At 47.2% G+C, this 17,925-nt stretch overlaps 2 protein-coding genes across 8 annotated transcripts; one reads left to right on the plus strand and one right to left on the minus strand.

The window, feature by feature from the left end:
- Positions 1-844: 844 nt before the first annotated feature.
- Positions 845-7,233, plus strand: ybx1 (Y box binding protein 1). 6 transcript variants are annotated; one of them, XM_077003196.1, is made up of 8 exons: positions 845-1,090; positions 3,268-3,331; positions 3,567-3,600; positions 3,701-3,790; positions 3,995-4,321; positions 4,581-4,678; positions 5,560-5,830; positions 6,897-7,233. In XM_077003196.1, the coding sequence occupies exons 1-7, from the start codon at positions 985-987 to the stop codon at positions 5,786-5,788; spliced, it is 948 nt and encodes a 315-aa protein (XP_076859311.1). In that variant the 5' UTR covers positions 845-984; the 3' UTR covers positions 5,789-5,830; positions 6,897-7,233. The 6 variants fall into 6 exon arrangements, with proteins under 6 accessions (XP_076859311.1, XP_076859312.1, XP_076859313.1 ...); XM_077003197.1 differs by having other exon boundaries at positions 4,581-4,666; XM_077003198.1 differs by having other exon boundaries at positions 3,995-4,309.
- arhgef16 (Rho guanine nucleotide exchange factor (GEF) 16) lies at positions 6,913-17,786 on the minus strand. Of its 2 annotated transcripts, none has more exons than XM_077003193.1 (15): positions 17,629-17,786; positions 16,176-16,773; positions 15,038-15,089; positions 14,472-14,629; positions 14,029-14,085; positions 12,978-13,138; positions 11,080-11,232; positions 10,695-10,824; positions 10,437-10,511; positions 10,006-10,098; positions 9,559-9,713; positions 8,482-8,631; positions 8,282-8,355; positions 7,817-7,918; positions 6,913-7,514 (listed from the first exon to the last, which is right to left on the minus strand). In XM_077003193.1, exons 2-15 carry the CDS (start codon positions 16,689-16,691, stop codon positions 7,375-7,377), a joined length of 2,016 nt encoding a protein of 671 aa, XP_076859308.1. In that variant the 5' UTR covers positions 16,692-16,773; positions 17,629-17,786; the 3' UTR covers positions 6,913-7,374. The 2 variants fall into 2 exon arrangements, with proteins under 2 accessions (XP_076859308.1, XP_076859310.1); XM_077003195.1 differs by lacking the exon at positions 17,629-17,786 and adding an exon at positions 17,451-17,605.
- Between the last annotated feature and the right edge of the window lie 139 nt (positions 17,787-17,925).

Raw genomic sequence — 17,925 nt, forward strand, 5'->3', positions numbered from 1 at the left:
CCCGACGACAGGGCTCGGCCATTAACAACAAGCTCCTCACACGTCGCCCAGCTACCCCGCAGCAGCGCCAGCGCCGCGTTTCCATGACAAAAGAGGAGGGGCGGGGCGGGGCCGTCTCGCGCTCCGCCGGAGTGACGATCTCTTTTAAAATGCAATGAGCAGATTCAATGCGAGGGGATGGAAAAAGCTTCACGTCTACACCGAAACGGTCAATTTGCTGGGCAGGAGTCGCAATATTAAAAACCGACATCATATTTGATTTGAATATTCATACAGTGCCACATTAGAGTGGCTGGTTACCTGGGTAATATTAAAACTGAATGGTTTCATACTTTTTTTGTGCAAAGGAGGGGATCACTACTGGTTATAGGTTCAGTGCATAAAATGAACAAGACTTGTATTAATATTGTGGGATGTTTTGTAATAACGCCTTAAATATATTACCTCATTTGGAACAATTTATCAGAGAGTACCTTTAAGGGGAATTACATGTAATTGTTCATAAGTCCAAAACGGTCGATAAAATGAAGTCTTCCCTAAATAGACACGTGTATAAGAAGTCACTGACCGCTCCAAAATTAGAACTGCAGTCAATGTGTCGACTCCTTTCGGCTGAGGTGGTTAAATTGTCTCTATTATAACCAGGGCTGGACCGACGCTCTCACTCGCGTCTTCGTAACGAGCCAATCACAGGTGGGACCCAGGATAACTGACACCGACCACAGCCAATAGGATTTGAGAGGTGTGCGGGATGTCACGTGAAAAAATCCACTACCAACCGAGGAAGGAGTGGGCGGGCCGCTCGAGAATATTTTCCAGCGTCTTTTCTAATTCCGTCCAGTTCGATCGGCAACGGGAGCGGAGAGAGGAAAGCTGAGAGCCCGAAGGCAGTAGCCCCCACCACCGCCGGCCCAGGTTACCATCTAGCACCGGGAAAAAACACACTAGAAGAGCCACCGCCGGCTTTACCAACAAGAATCCACCATGAGCAGCGAGGCCGAAACACAGCAGCCGCCGCAGCCTGCCGCCGACGCGGAGAGCCCATCCAGCCCGGCAGCCGCAGCTACAGCGGGGGATAAGAAGGTCATCGGTGGGTTAGCCTGGTTAGCTAGCCTGTCTGGTTCTGGTGGTGCCTCACTAGCTAGCGGTCTAATCCGACCAACGTTAGTCGGCTAACTAACACGTTACCACGCGTAGTCTTGTACTAACACGCGTTTTTCTTTTAAAACCTTAGGTATGTGGTCGGTGCCTAATGAACTATTATTAATACTAGAGTATATAACTATAGTCGAGTATATAACTCGGTAGTTGATAAAATGTTTCCAGTTAAGGGTTCGGTTAGCTACTAGCTCACCCCTAACGTCGTTATACGTGTAGTAAGTGGGTAATACACGAGACGATCATTACAAGAGTCGGACGGTAGTTTTTCAAGAAACCTTTTCCCGAAACACAACTTTTATTATTAGTTGGCCATCGAGACACAATTTCCTTAACGTATAATTTAGTATAATTTGGGTTCTTGTGCTGAGGTAACGGCCGTGGGAAGCGCGTAGATAGCCGGGCTCGCGCGCGCTGCTGCGTTCCATCACTCGCGCGCCGCTCTAAGAACGCCCATCGGCCCGGGCTCGTGCGACGCTGCCGCGGCGTTAGCTCGCGGTGCTAACACAAGGCCCGGATATCACCGCGCTAGCTAAGCGTGCGGCCGTTACCCACACCGGCGGGGACAGCTCGATTAGCCTCCCGTGTTAGCATCTGGAGCTGACGACTGGGTTTAGACTCCCAGAATACCACAGCTGACCCTTTAGTGATGGACTGTTATTAAAAAACCCCACATCAACTCGTTATTTATTTTACTGGTCGAAATAAGTTACAGTTAATCGCTATTGATTGGCATCGTCTTTGTCATCCAGGTGGTTTAATTGTAGATATATTTGATGCGTTTGGCCACGATCGTGACCACTTCTCCTTTATTCGTTGCCCAACAGCTCTCAGTCCGCGGTACAGCACATGCTAGCTGCCTACCCAGTGCTTTCGGTTTGGGTGTTTAATCGTGAGGCCACTTCGGATAGATCAGTAATGTGTCCTATTAATAAATGTTCATTGCCGAACTATTTGCTCAGACGTTCAGGACGACCCGTTTAGCTAGAGAAGCTAGGCTGCTCTTTGTTTGCGGTGGACGGTGAGTCTTTATCGCGTGTCCCGCTGGTCTACGTGTCCTCCGGGCGGATCCGCTCGAATCACATATAAGACTGATTTAACGTGAGAAACGCCTCGCTGACATTAGACGTTCCGAGCGCGGTTTGTAACCGTTTCAGGACTGAGATCTGAGTCAAACCGTACATTAACACAGTTAATGGCAGCTACCCAGCATCTCTAACTTAACCCACAGCTCCCAAAATGTCCGCCGTGGTATTTAGATGATGGGGATTTCTTTTGTCTAAGCACCCAGCACACACTATTTTGGCCCGGCGACCGTGCCGAAGGGGAAGATGCTCTTCCGTGAACCAAGGTTGGGATTAGTAGCACGATAAAGATCTGTGATTCATCTAACGACCGACATAACAAACAAAAAACCAGTCTTTTCCTACTGGCGCTTACCCAACCACATGGTTGAGGCTAGCAGCTAACTGGCCGTTAGCATCTCGGTGCCATAACTCGGCAATTCGCCCAGTTTGGCCTAAATGGGCCCTGTTTTACCGAGAATGTGGGCTCATTCTGCTGTCCCCGAGTAAACCTGGCGAGAAGTAACTCGATTTGTTTGGAAAATCGAGACTCTCTTTAAACTAGGAAGTTGATGGACCACGTGTAACTCCACGACGTCTTCCTTATTGCGCCATTGGTGTATAATTTCCTCACACTAATGAGTCGAGGCGAGATCCTCGCGGTTGACAAGTCCGGCTATGCGCATGACTGTAACGGTATCGTTTTAACCTCGTTTCTATCTTGCAGACGGCATCCCGTTAGAAATACTTGGGCAGGGTCATTTTTGAAGAATTAAAAAAAAAATAAACGAACAGCTGCCTATGGAAAGCTGTTTTCTTTTTTACATCATAGTCTATAAACAGCGCGACAGTTGGAGGTTATAAATAGGTTGCTTCTAAATGTCTGCTTAGACTTTGGCAGTGGCTATGGGTTCCTTTTCTTTTTTCACAGCGTTGCTATTTGTAGGCTCACTCGAAACACAGACAGCTCTTGTACTGTTTTAAAGAAGAATATAAAAAGTAGAAACACCTTTTCTTTGCCCTAATTTAAATTTTTCGTTTGCAGCAACAAAGGTCCTGGGGACAGTGAAATGGTTCAATGTAAGGAATGGCTATGGTTTCATCAACAGGTAAAAGGCTTGCAACCCCCTTCTAGACACCAGATAATACATGTGGGTCAGGGAACATCCTCAATCCTATTACTGTTTAAATGCGTAAAGCCTAGCTGCTGACTGCGGAGGCATGGCTCTGTTTACTCTAGTCTCTTAACCACTGCGTAATACCTCCCACTTCATTTAACTGCATTTCAGTTAACTGTATCTGGTAGTTCCAAAATTAACATACCCTTTCCTTGTTCATTTAAAGGAATGACACAAAAGAAGACGTCTTTGTACACCAGGTAATCCCTGTCGGTTGTGACCTTACACCCCATGACTAATTAATTGAGATGCTACATATGGTTCAGCCTGTTGGCTCACAGATTTTGTTTTTGTCTTCAGACTGCCATAAAGAAGAACAACCCAAGGAAATACCTTCGCAGTGTTGGGGATGGAGAGACTGTGGAGTTTGACGTGGTTGAAGGGGAGAAGGTGGGTTTGGTCTCCTTGCTGTTCACCATGTTGAGAGTGCCACCATAGTTTCTATAGTAGAAGTTATGCTAAACTACATTTTTAAAATGTAGTGGTGCGATATGGGAGAGCAGGTTTAATCCCCTGACCACTCTGCTCCCTGGTGCCCATGCTGGTGATCATTCAGCTGCGTTATCCGCCCGCTGACCGAGTCTCTTCTTCCAGGGCGCAGAGGCAGCCAACGTGACCGGGCCGGGCGGCGTCCCCGTTCAGGGGAGCAAGTATGCGGCCGACAGGAACCGGTACAGGCGGTACCCACGCAGGAGGGCGCCCCCACGCGACTACCAGGAGAACTACCAGAGTGACGGGGAGGGCGAGGGGCGAGAGAAGAGCGTGGCGAGCGAGAGCGCCCCCGAGGGCGAGCAGCAGCAGCGCAAGCCCGCCTTCCCCGGCAGGAGACGCTACCCCCCATACTACGTGAGGAGGCGCTACGGGCGCAGACCCCCATACACCAATGCACCCAGGGGAGAGATGGCCGAGGTACAATGGCAGGTGGGACTGGGGCACAGTTAGAAATGAGTACATTAAGTGCGTTCCTGTGCCCATTTTTATACATCTCAAAAATTCGGATTGATCCGTGGTCATTCTTTCAGATCCTTCTGGAAGGCAGTTTTTTTTTTTGTATACATTATTTATTGGAAATGTCACATACTGTGTAGCCTCGGGGTAAATAAGCAGTTCTAATAAATAACTCGTTCTCGTTTTTGATGGTGCTGCAACTAAGGCTCTGTGTGAATGATGTTGTTTGTAGGGTGGAGAAGGAGATGAGATCCAGGGTGGTCCAGACCAGGGCAACAAGCCAGTGAGACAGAACTACTACAGAGGCTTCCGACAAAGGTTCACACCAAGGTTTGCATGTTGCGTGTTCACTGCTATGATGCTGCAGCGTTGAGAAGAGGAACATTTCGATTACGCAAGCATGTGTGACACACCCGAGTGTCCTGATTGGCTCGTTGGTAAACACCGATCATGAACCGCGTGTGTTCTGCAAGCATTTCAGACTTGCTCCATTACTGTTCTCTGTTGCAGCTCAACAATGGATAGCAACTGCACTTCGTACTTCTTTCCCCCCTCTCATTATTTTTGAGTGTTGCTTGTGGTCAGCCGAGGAGTGTGTGGTGTAACTGATGGGTCTAATGTCATTGGATTGCACTTTAAAACATTTTAATGTACAAGAGTTACCTACATTATAAACTTTAAATTTTTCCAGTCAAATTACCTAATATAGTAATAGTAACTGGTTTTGCTAATGACGCACACAAAATCCCTTGACCTGGTCTTTACTATACTAACTTTCCTGTATATGTATGTAGAATTTTTTTTTAAAGACAATTTAATACAAAAAAAATAATTTGAGCTTCACACGTGAGATTGCATCGAAAAGGTCAGCTCCTTCAGTGGTGTTAAAAGTCCAAAGCAGTGTCTGTAAGCATAAACACAAGTAGTATGATTAACTTGTTCACTGTTCCTAAGTCAGTGAATGAATGCTGAATAACAGGTGTGCTGGAAATGCAGGTGCATTCAAAGCAAAGGTTTTTAAAGAATGAAATAAGTGAGGCTTTGCATTCCTGTTTATGTAGTTTCACTGCAGCTGTGTGTCTTATTCAGTATGCAAATGCCAATATTGGAGCCCCAGTGTATTGGCATGCCATCAGTAATATGTCGCAGTTTGTGTACACATCCCTGAATCTGGAGCTGACTGTGTGTGTGTGTGTGTTTGTTTGTTTCAGGGGTCCCCCTCGTCCCCGGCCAGTGCGGGAAGGGGAGGAGGACAAGGAGAACCAGGGGGAGGGTGGCCCCAACCAGGAGCCCCGGCAACGCCGCTACCGTCGCAACTTCAACTACCGCCGCAGACGCGCCCAGACCACCAAGCCTCAGGACGGCAAGGACAGCAAGACAGCCGACGCACCCACAGACAAATCAGCCGCTCCCGAAGCCCAGCAGGGCGGGGCCGAGTGAAGCACCCGCAGCCGGCCTCACCATCTTGCACCATTCTGCCGGGTTGGTTTTTTTTATTTTTATATTTGTTTGTTTTGCTTTAACCTTTGCCCACTGAGTTCTGGGCCAGGGCCACGATGGTGCACATCCTGGTGTTTTCACCAGGGTGATCCTTGTATTCTGCCCAAGTCTGAGGTAATGTTTAATGGAAGCCTAGCCCTTAGAACACCTGTACCCAAGGCCTAACTGGTCATGACCAGTTTTCGTGTGTGGGTACTGATGATGTCCGGTTCCTGTTAAGGTGTACCTTTTTTAGCTCACACCCTTTACTATGACTAATCATTTGTTTCAGGCAGAAAGTGCTGAAAGAAATACTGACACCCTGTGACTAGTAGTTTACCACCAGGGTGAAGTACACATGACTGTGTTGTGGGTGCCTTTTTTATTTTATTTTTCTTCCTCCGTTCATTTCCAGAAACATCCTTGTGCTTTAGGAAGAGCACCTGTCTTTGTTCAGATGAGCTGTTTATATTCTGTATATTCTGGAAAGCACACCACTATCTTGCAGGCCTAAATGGCTCTTTAAAGTTGTCTAATAAATGTATCACCACTTGCTGCACTATAACCCTATTCATCTCACCCACTGGTTGTAGGTACAAGATGTACCATAACATTTTAAAATTGGCTAGAACTTTACAGAAGCAATTGAAGTGCCTGTTCGTGTGGTTCTCGTAACATTCAGTAAATAAACATTGACAACACGTGGGTATGGATGTACTCAAGAGGTCGGGTTTGGTTACGTTTATGGTTGCATGTAGGAGGTGCTGGTTTAACTGCATTCATGTGGGAGGGTGGGGCTCGCGGCTGTGGTGTCCTGCCCTGGGGCAGCGCTCCTCTTCAAACGTTCCAGCCACACGAGGCGTATCTGCCTGTCCGCTGACAGCTGCGGCTAATGATGGGGAATTTCATGAAGCGTGTGGAACGCCTGCCCCCTGCACACACTCCTGACGTTGACGTTGTTGAACGATTTCACTGCACGCTAATGCAAAAGTGTGGACTGACTGTAAAACCAGAGGAGCTTTGAGGTTTCGATAGATTTAAAGATGAACCTTTTCTTCTTTTCTTCCAGTTTTGTCAACAAGAAGAAACATCCAAGATCTGAGCAATAAGAACCAGATTTGACCTGACGATCGTCTAAGCTTGCAACATGCGTTTGACCAGATTACCACCGATTGCCTGCAGAATCTATGCAGACCTGTTTTGTTTTTTCCATTATTTTTATGTGACAGCTAAAAGTTTTGGGGAAACAGCAGATGTTTTTCTAAATCGGTCTTAAGTTTTTACACCAAATGGTTTTTAAAAGAAGTAATTTGATATCTGGTCAGTTTGACATTTTTAAATAACTTTTTATGTATCCAACATGAATTTTAACAAAAGGCAAGCTCCAAATAAAAGTCAAAGACGAAGTTTCTCCCGTGTGTTTTACTGTCCGCATTAATTCACACTAAACACATACAAAACCTTTACAAAAACACCATCCTTTAGGAATTGGCCCAGAGCAGATGGCGAGTCTTATGTGAGCAGGTGCGGGTGGTGATGTCTCGCTCTCAGACGTTGGTCTCCTTGCGTAGACGCTCCATGCGCTGAATGTTGGACTCTATGGCAGTGCGATTGGTGATCTGCTTGACACAGCTGGCTGGAAACCAGCCTGTCTCGCCGTCCCTCATCCTGTCGCCATAGTACCAGCCTGACACAGTGTGGGTGTTGGACTTCAGATGTCAGAAGTACATTAACCCCCTCCCCCAATCATACATACATTTCATGCTAAAACTACACATTCCGCACACCTGCTGTTGGAATCACTTAAGCAGTAAGATTGTAGTTATCATTAAACTTGCTCAATGGGAAGATGGCCTTTTTGCCCACTTAAAACACCCCCACTTAAGTTAATGGCTGACAGCTGTGCTTAGCTTGTGTATTCCTTTAAAAGCCCCTTCACTACTCTAAACTTCTGTTCGTGACGAGCAGGGTGTTTAGCGCTGTGCTCACCCTCCACCTCCTTCAGGACGAGGACCACCTCCGCCTGCTGCAGACTCAGCTCGTCTGGTTCTTTGGGCATGTAGGCCTTGGTAGCCTCATACTGAGGCAGATCTGACGTGAGCACACAACGCGAAGCATGAAAATTCAAGCATTTACCAGTCATACCTGAAGTTGAAAGCCTTTAATGTAGAGAAAGGAGGTGAATGTGTTTACTTCGCCTGGAAAATAGGTACTAAAAAAAATTCCATCAGTTATTTTCTCCGAAAACTGTCCAGGAGAGTTGATGGATTCCTGTACTTGTATGAATAAAACTAGCTCCTGTTTTTGTTTGAATTACCTTATTGAGAAAACTTTAAAACGTTCTAAAATGCATAAGCAAGTTGACACAGTGCACACCCCCCCCCCCCCCCCCCCCCCCCCCCGAGGCGGAAGCACGGCCTCCCGAGAAGACCACCATCACCACCCGCCACTTACCATCATCCGTGTTCCAGCTCCTCCCCTGTTGTTTGTGCCTGTGCAGCGCAGTGACCCAACGCGCCCTGTCTACCCTGTAAACACCAGGTACACATATTCACATCTCTGTGATCAGTCAAATTGGACCTCAAATCCTGACTACCACCAGATGCTCCCTCATATCTGCCAGCAGATGGCGGTAGAGGTGCTGCGCGTCTTACTTGTTTTCGGCTAGGAGCGCCATCTGCTCACAGCGCCCCTCACTGTTGGGTTTCATCACCAGTCGCAGGAGGAGCTTCGAGTCGGCCTGCTCCTCCTCCACCTCCACGTTCTGCAGGGTGGCGTAGTCGAACACCACGTAGCTCTCCTCACTGAACAAAAACCCCCACCCACATCCACACACATTACAAAAAAATGCTCGACGGCTCTACAGGAACGACTCCTTTACACAAATCTTTCACACTATTAATATGAATACAAACGAAACCTCGGGGTTGCGTTTGACAAACCGTAGACGCCGACGACCTCAACAGGACACGAGTGCCTAGGCAATTACGACACCACCTGTTCAAAAACTGCACGCTGTTTGCTGCAAGCATACGTGTTAAACCACAGTCCTGCCATACTGCCCCCCCACCCTATGCTCGAGTCAGCGTAGCGAGGCCCTCTGGCTGGCCGGAGCGGCGGTGCGTGTAGATGGCAGGAGTCATGGCAGAATGTCAGGCATGTCATGCCGTAGCAGCCGTCCAAAACCCCGCTGCAAGCAGCATGCCTTCTCCACTTACTGCTGACCTAGTGCCCGCTTCCAAAATACTTCAACTGATTTCAAAAAGGAGATATATTTATTACATTTATACAATATACGTTTAACCAAATACACCTTCCTTCTATCTGTGCTTACTGGAGATTTATGGAATTTGTCATTTATCCTGTGGGTGCATTTTTAAGTGTACAATTACAGGCTTCAGCAATTATGGGCTATTAACTGTTGGCATGCACTACACCTCAGCCAACATCTAGCCCGTTCATCACAGGCTGGTTCCCGATGACAGGCCCACTGCTGACTAAATGTTACTTGGGTGTCGGCCCAGTCTCACCCAGATGGATGCAGACACGCGATGGCCCAGTCACGGGGGGCTAACAGGTGTTTCTAATGCAGTGGTGCTGCTACTAAACAGGTGGGGATGTGTTATTCACATCCCCACCTGTAACGAGGCAGCTGAAATGAATGCAGGCTCCTTGCACAGTGTTCATGAGTACTTTATAGTGTGACGGTGATGGAGGTAAGGAGGGCCTGCCTTTTTTTTCTGGTCACGATGAGTACGTCGTTGAACAGAAAGAGGTAGTAGCTCTTTTGGCTGAAGGCCTTCCAGAAGATACTGTGGTCGTCCGTGCTGACGGCCAGCTCGCCTCTCTTCAACAGCCAGCGAGAGGCCGAGACCAACGGGAAGGGCTACAAACATGCGCGCGCGCACACACACACACACACACACACACACACACACACACACACACACACACACACACACACACACACGAAAACAGTGAGAGAGAGCCTAACTCCTACAAGTTTTGGTTTAGCTCACATGGTTCACAATCACAGCCATACGATTTTAACGACTTTGGGCCCGGGCCTGTATTCACAAAGCAAAGCAAGCCAGGACCTGTTCTCATGATCATAACTGCAGCAACTGAAGGAATGTGACTCTACATTGCTCAGAGATGACTGCAGCACTGGCAGATACCTTGATTTTCCCGAACTCCATCTGTTTCTGGATGGTGTACATCTGTTCGGTGTGTTCCATCCTACGTGCTCCATCGTTACATTGCTTCACCAACTGGCCAACATAAAAACACACGAGTCAGCCACGTAAACAAGCCGTAGTACGCCTCGCACACGTTGCCTTGCTCCGAACCACGCTTCTGGAGCTCCCAGCAAGATATTTCTTACCACCAACATCAGACGAGGTAGTAAACAAAGAAACGGCTCGATAACACATGCTAGCATATCCAACAATGAATGTAACCAACTACCATCAAGAATGCTAACTGGTAGCCACTTGTCATTTCATCATTACTGGAGGTTTTGAGGTTTCCCTGGAAGCAAGAGAGACTGCATGGGCTGCCAGAACTGCTGCTATATCTTAGCGACAAGCCAGGGGGCTCCCTCCCGTACCAGGCTGATGGCCTTCAGCGCCCAGCGAGCTGCGTAGTATTCCGACGTCTGTTTGGTGGTCTTCTGGCAGATGGTCTATGTGAACGTACAGAGAGAAAGGACAGATGAGTCCCACAGCAAGGGAAGCCTTCTGAAGGACGTTTTTACCTACGGCTTTTAGATGTAGCAGTAAGGGTGTGATCAAGTTGCAGTGGGCTTCTGTGATGTATTCACTTAATTCTGTGTGTGTGTGTGTGTGTGTGTGTGTGGGGTTCTTACATCCATGAGGAGGGGCAGGCGGGTGACTCTCTGCATGGGCAGAATAAGGAAGGAGAACATGGGAAGGCCGCCACATTCAGCGCTGGTCTCGATCTTCTTCACCAGCTCCTTAAAGGCAGCGTTACTCGCACTGCAACATGTAACACACGCATGCACTCCATTACTTTAATGGAGCAATGCACCACACTGCCAAATGGGGTATTACAGTGCACGGTATTGTATATAATCTAATTGATTAATATACGGTTTGGCTTGGGTCCTTTCCCCCCTCCTGCACAGTCAATCCGTCATCTCATATTGCAGCTGTTTATTTGGCTTCTTTGGGAAGTGCTTAACTAATGATTTATTAGGCGCGGTCTGGCCGGCCTCCAAGAATGGTGCTTACAGTAGCTTCTGCAGCGTCCTCTGTTGGAAGGTCTCGTTGGAGCAGTACACGATGTATGGATCAAAGCGGTTCGTAGCGTGGTCCTGCACTATGTCGCTGATATCCTGGATGACGGGGCTTCTCTGGTGACGTCTCTCGAGGTCCTCGAAAAAGCTGAGAGGAGGAGACAAATTTGAGACGAAGTTGCGCCATGGGTTAAACGAGCTTTGCAACCCACCTGTGCATTCAGGCTTCTGCAAGTAAGGAATTTACTGTCTGTATTCCGTTTCCTGTGGCCCTATGGCAACTCCCAGGATGAGGAAAACCAGAAGAGCCCGTCCCTCATTCCCACAGCACGTCCCGCTCCTATCAGGACTCTCAACACCATGGCATACGAGCTTGGTTCGGTGCCAGGGCTTTTCCGGCCACACAACGGCACAAAGTGAAACCAGCGGCCGGGTCAGGTTCTCCCGCTCGAAGCGGCCCGGCGAGGTAGAGTGCAAAGAAAGACCCTGTTTTCGTGAAACAGGACTCCTGGTGTGGCCGCGTCGCTAAACCAGTTTGGCGAGCGTGTCTCAGCACATCCTGTGCGCGGGATAATGCCACAAATGTCAGAGTAAAACATGCTCGAACACAGGTGCGACGCAGTGTCTCCTGAAGAACAGTCCCCAACAGCTTTTAGATGCGACACACTTTACTGCAGTTTTCATCCCTATTGCTGGATGCCGTTTTACACTACTGTGAACCACTGTCCGTGTGAGACACTGTCCATGGGAGAGCACCTGGCGTCAAACGCAGCCAAATCTCCCTGATTCATACGAGAAGCAAAGTCCAGCAAGTCTGCTGTGGCTTCTGCTCACGTGCAGAATGGGACCTCAGTAGCAGGGGAGGTCTCAGTGGTGGTGTCTGAAGTTGGCTTGAAGAATCTATTAATGCCTTGGCATGTACAGGTCAAGTTAAAGGTTTGGACACACGAGTGAACATAGAATAGCAATCTCATGGTTTTCATGCTTACATTGGATTCCAAGACAAATATATATATATATATTTGAACTGATTTCCTAAACAGAAAAAAAAAAATCAGTCTAAATTTTATATTTTACCCTCAGAACATTCAAAACTGTCTTCAAGCATCAACAAACAAATGAGCATGCAAAGCCGTCATAAAAGTAAAGCAACTCCGAAGCCTCTCAAATATTGAAAACAAACAAGAGTAGGTGTGTCTAAACTTCTGACTTGTACTGTGGGCCTGTCCATTCCTGCCTCAGATCAAAGAACATCTAAGACACATCAGTAAACATCTGAGTGGCTTATCTGACATTTGTGACGCAATTTCATAAACAAATTGAAGACGACATATCTTCGGAATACTTTGTATGCACCTTTCCATGGACACTTTTGTGTTACATTAACATACAATTTATATTACAGCTCATGAGGAAAAAAGTGGAGGTTTTGTTCTTCATTCTGGTGAAGGACATATTTGGTCATATAAATATTTGCCTTATTGTTGCCCTCCAGCACAACCTACTGCGTGACCGCGTGCATCTCCACACCCTGCTCTGTCCTGTGGGATGACGCTGACCTCAGCTCAGCACTCAACACTTTTTGCAAGCGAACACGACACCTAGCCTGCTCGGGGCGTGATCGCGGGCTGCAGCTATAGTCCGGGTTAGTCTTGCACAACAAGGTTTCGCCTCTCTCGTTGAAGACCCGAGAGCGTATGAGGAGCATTATGATAAATCGGGGACATGTGAAGCGTCAGTGAAGCATGAAAACACGTTCCATGAAAATATGCATAAAACGCATTTTTTGGATGTATTAAAACTCTCTGATTCAACAGACAGTTGCAGGTAGCATGCAGGCCTCTAAACATATCAGATGAGGGAGCGCAGTCTCGTCCCGTTAAAGTGACATACCGCTTGCTGACTTGCTGGATGACGGAGATGTTGGAGAACAGGTGGTGGTGTTCGGTCATGGTCATAGTCTTCTTCAGTGCGTCGCTGGCTTTGAAATGACGTACCAGGATGCTCAAGCTGTGCTGGTACGAGTACTCAGACGTCATGAGCTCAAAGATGGCCTAGGCAGAAAGCCACAGGTGAAGAATCGATCGGACCAACCACACAGCAGTACTGAGCTGAGGGAAAACTCCCTTTCATAGCTTCTTTCTTTTGGACTTTGTGATTTGTGGCCATGGAGCGATGACTTCAGGGTGCAGCCCATCTTGGGGACTCTAATGCCCTGCAAATGCTCAATAAAACTGGAGGCAGAGAGCGAGTCTATATCAAATAACCCTCATAAATGCTGATGACTATACCGATTTACCATTACTGTCAGTCCTGCCACCATAACGCATATTGTTATGGACACGTCAAGGAAAACGCACGACTAAATGACATTTACGATGTGATTTAATATGGATGTGATGGGGAGAACATACGTTAATGACATGTGCTGACAAACAGCGGACTACATTTTGTATTGAATGCACATTTCCATCACTTCAGCAGAATTCAGATTTGCTTCCTAGATTACATAATATTTGGCACAAAGTAACAGCTCTCACACTAGACAGACCTCTACATGTCAGATAAAGAACTTCAAGGAATCAGGTCAAAGGGAAGTATAAAGTGTATGAGAACCCTACTTCTTTTAGAAACCACTCAACACTAAAGGACACCTGGCCTCATTTACAACGCTTAGTAAAGAAAGAGAATAGACCATAGGTATTATGACAGGGTGTGGCTGTTGTGAGTGCAAGGTGGACCTTGACATATTGATATTTACACAGCAAAGGTGCAGCCTGAACGCATGGAAAGTCCTCTATTGTCCCGTAAATACGAAAATGAAATAGCAGCTCAAATGAACGTTACTGGTATTGTTAACACTTTGAGCGTGGTAGTAGAGTGTTAGCACCACCTCCATGACATGGCTGCAGTAGCAAGACGCAAACCTGCTCCTGAAACTCACCTCTTGTCTCTTGCGTTCCTCTGGAGATATCGTCTCCAAAATGCCCATCTCTTGTACCTGTGAGTTTGACAACGAGACATTCAGAAACTTTGGGGCAAGCATGAAACTTAAGACAACAGTCTGACAGACACATCCAGACACACTGTTCAGTAAGTATGGCTAAATCCAGCTACAACTAAACCTCAGTGTCCAACAATGACAAAAAAAAACTCATGCAAAGTACAATGCTTTCCTAGCACCTGTAACTGATTTAAATTCCACTGTCCACATTTGAGTTTCTAAACTCATTGTACTAATTGGGGCGATGCTAATAGACTCAGTGTGTCTGGTCTGTTTCAGCCAAGCCAACATAGCCGCCATTTGACTCATCTGCAGGACTTTGGCGCTTCCTGCTCTCTGCTTCTCTTCCCGCGACCCCATACGCCAGGCTCTGTCCTGCTCACCTGTGGCAGCTGGCTCCAGGTCAAGTGTGCTGGCCTGTAGCTCTTCACCACGATGCCCTGATCCTCTGGCGTTCCCGCCTGGGGGGCGTCCTCGTCCTCAGCCCCCAGGTGGTTGGACTGGAGACCACGCTCTTTGATCTCCTGGTAGAAGCACGGATCTGTGGAGGAGAGGGAGGCGGTCAGGGTTGCCCCAGCCAGCGCTGTACATACTGCATGGGCGCTAGCACTATTACTTAAAGGCAAATTAAATTATAGGCAAATATTAAAGGCAAAGTTCAGGGTTTCTAGATGATAATCATTTTCCATTTGCATTAGTTTGTTAGGTGGTAAGAAAAATATGGTCAAAACCATTTATGTATAAATGTATGTATTGTTTTACTTGGACGATAAAATGTTTGTTTCGAAACATTTGGTGATGTCTGTATTGTTTTGGCTCCATTGTCGAGCCAATTCAGAGCTGAAACAATATTTATCAGACAATTCATTGAACAGCAGTATTCCACGTGTGTGCCATTTTGAGATGTATGTCACACCTCATGTTTAACATATGCTGACTGATCCCATACCGTCTTTAAAGGACCCTCCATATCTCTGGTTCCTCTTCCTACCCAAAGTTCTCTGGGGGAGAGGGGGAGAGAGAGGGAGAGAGAGGGAGAGAGAGAGAGAGAGAGAGAGAGAGAGAGAGAGAGAGAGAGAGAGAGAGAGAGAGAGAGAGAGAGAGAGAGAGAACAAGGGAGTGAAACCTGATCTTATGCCTGTGGAATGTGCAGGACTTGGTGTGAAGTAAAATCTGCATTTGTACGAGTAGTCAATAAAAAGGAAAAAAATAGCCCTGCGCACAAACATGTCAGATGTCGCATGCAACATATGTTTTAAAAGTCGGAGCCGTATTTACAAATTGTAGCTTCCTTTCAGCGATACAACACATGCATCAAGATGTAATGCTGCCAATCCCTAACAGTACTACAACCACACCATCAAATCTTTCCACAGCATGCTGTGAACCCACTGATCAGTCCCACATGCACTGGTTGACTCTTCTCTAATCTCGTCTCCCCTCTTGAATCTGATGTACAGTACAAAAAAAAACAACCAACTGCCAACACAAAGCTTTATATCCCTAGGCAATGTAAGCACAAGTTTATTCCATCATCACAAAGGTCAGAGTTCAAAGGCACCCTTGCTCACTTTTGGTTTGGTCAAGACACGCATATTAACCTTCTGAGTTCTGGGGACGTGAATGAGGAGGACATGAGTTCTGGGGACGTGAATGAGGAGGACATGAGTTCTGGGGACGTGAATGAGGAGGACATGAGTTCTGGGGACGTGAATGAGGAGGACATGAGTTCTGGGGACGTGAATGAGGAGGACATGAGTTCTGGGGACGTGAATGAGGAGGACATGAGTTCTGGGGACGTGGTGGAGGAGGAGGACGTGGTGGAGGAGGAGGACGTGGTGGAGGAGGAGGACGTGGTGGAGGAGGACATGGTGGAGGACGTGACTGTATCCATGCCAGACTCAGCCATGATCAAGTAATTCTGCATTAGGCAAGCCAATCTCATTTCCTGCACTCTGCTCCTTGCTATGATGGATGCTTTTACACTCTTTAAGGACTACCAGCGGAAAAACAACACGCTACCTTTGCAGGGATACAGTACGTGTTCAGTAATATTAGTGAAAGGCTCAAAGAGCTCACAGCCCTACCTTACGCCCTGGACTGAGGGCTGGCTTGGGGCTCAGTGACCTTTCCTCACTGACTGGCTGTAGCAGGTCCTGTTTTGTCATGACCTCCATGTCCAGGCTGGTAACAGCAGCACGGTACGATTTATTCCTCTGGTTCCTCCGCAGGGAGAAGCCATCCCCATCGCTGTCATAGTCCTCCCAGGACAGGTCACGGTTTAAGCCCTGGACGCGCTTCTGTGCCTCCAGAGAGACGGGCAGGGTGACCACCGTGGTGTGGTGGCGGTTCTTTGGACGGCTGGGCATGGCCAGGTTTCGGGGGATGAGCTGCTGGGTACCTAGCTTCCGAGCAGCTGCGCTCTGGGTGCTGAGCACTACGGGAGCCTGCCTGGTCTTCTCAGCAGGCTCCGGTGCAGAGAGGTCCGTGTTAGACACCGAACGTCTTTCCCCATGGTCTACATGGAGCTGTGAGGAGAACATGTTATCCAGAAGGAGGGAAGACTCGTCCCCCATGGAGCCCTGGGATTGTTCGTGAGACATGGCACCGTTTCGCTCCGGCACAGCTGTCCCAAAGGGCTTTTGTCACGTGATGACGACCTTCAGCTTGTGGTCGTCAGTGCACCTTTGTGCGTATTTCATGTGGAAACAGAGACGGGTGGGGTTAGCATTATAACGCAAAACACAAGCCTATTCAAAAGCTGCAGTTTCATTACATGATATGGATGTTGTGTTCTGCTCTGACAGCAAAATCAAGGTGAAGGAGAGGACGGCGAACCCAAGATAGGTCTTCTGTGACACTGACTTTCAGGAATTCACGAGTTAGAGATTAAGTGCTTTCTTCCGCGTTAACAGCCTGGAGCGCCGAACAAAGCTCCAATTATATTATTATAATCTAAATTCCATCGCGGTTCTCAATCTGATCAATTTATACAAATACACGCATAGCAACACAATTGTCTGCAGTATTTCATGGCCAATCTGTGGTCAACTCAATTAAAGCTTATCGTACGGATCATAGCGGACACCTTGTTTTCAAGGTTTCAACCATATTTCCGAGATAAAATACCCAATCTTCTGAAATAGAATTTCATGGGTTTTGTGGAAATGTTCCTACAAACTGGATTAACTTTCACCAGGCAAACACTCTTATATAAAACTAACCGATGTGTGTAAACAATTTATGGTAGAATCGATAAAGAAACTACAGCATTTCGCAATAAAGATAAATATGGTGGCCAGCTGTACCTGCTGCTCGCATATGAACAAAATACGTTACAAGTCAAAACATTAAAAAATCACCTATTTGACGTTTGATATAACCGCAAAGCTTTTCCCCTAGCCTCCTGGAAAATGAACCGCCGACCAGAACATAAATGAGTCGACACAGCTTTTCTAGGTTGTATGTCTAGGCAAACAAAACTCTTACGGTACGATCATTTAATCAGTTTTAAGTTAGTGGAGTCACAATACGCCTTACCTCTAGGCTACATGTATCTCTGTTCACACTGAAACTTCAGGTAAGTTTCCAGGCTTCAAACCGACGTTGTCCGCACAGCTGTGGTTAATTGTTGCCAGTTTGGATCCTCAGAGCCGTTTCTCAGATTCGGGACACAACGCCCACTACGAACACGTCACCACAGGTGAGCGGAACCACCCAGGCTGGGCTACACGCAGCATTTGGCCATGTCAAATAAATAAATAAACAAATAAATAAATAATATTTTGCGTTTCCCCACAGGGTAGTAATTGAAATAAGAATGCCGTTCAACCACAG

Source organism: Brachyhypopomus gauderio, chromosome 4 (genome assembly GCF_052324685.1).
Source record: "Brachyhypopomus gauderio isolate BG-103 chromosome 4, BGAUD_0.2, whole genome shotgun sequence".
Classification (NCBI taxonomy): Eukaryota; Metazoa; Chordata; class Actinopteri; order Gymnotiformes; family Hypopomidae; genus Brachyhypopomus; species Brachyhypopomus gauderio.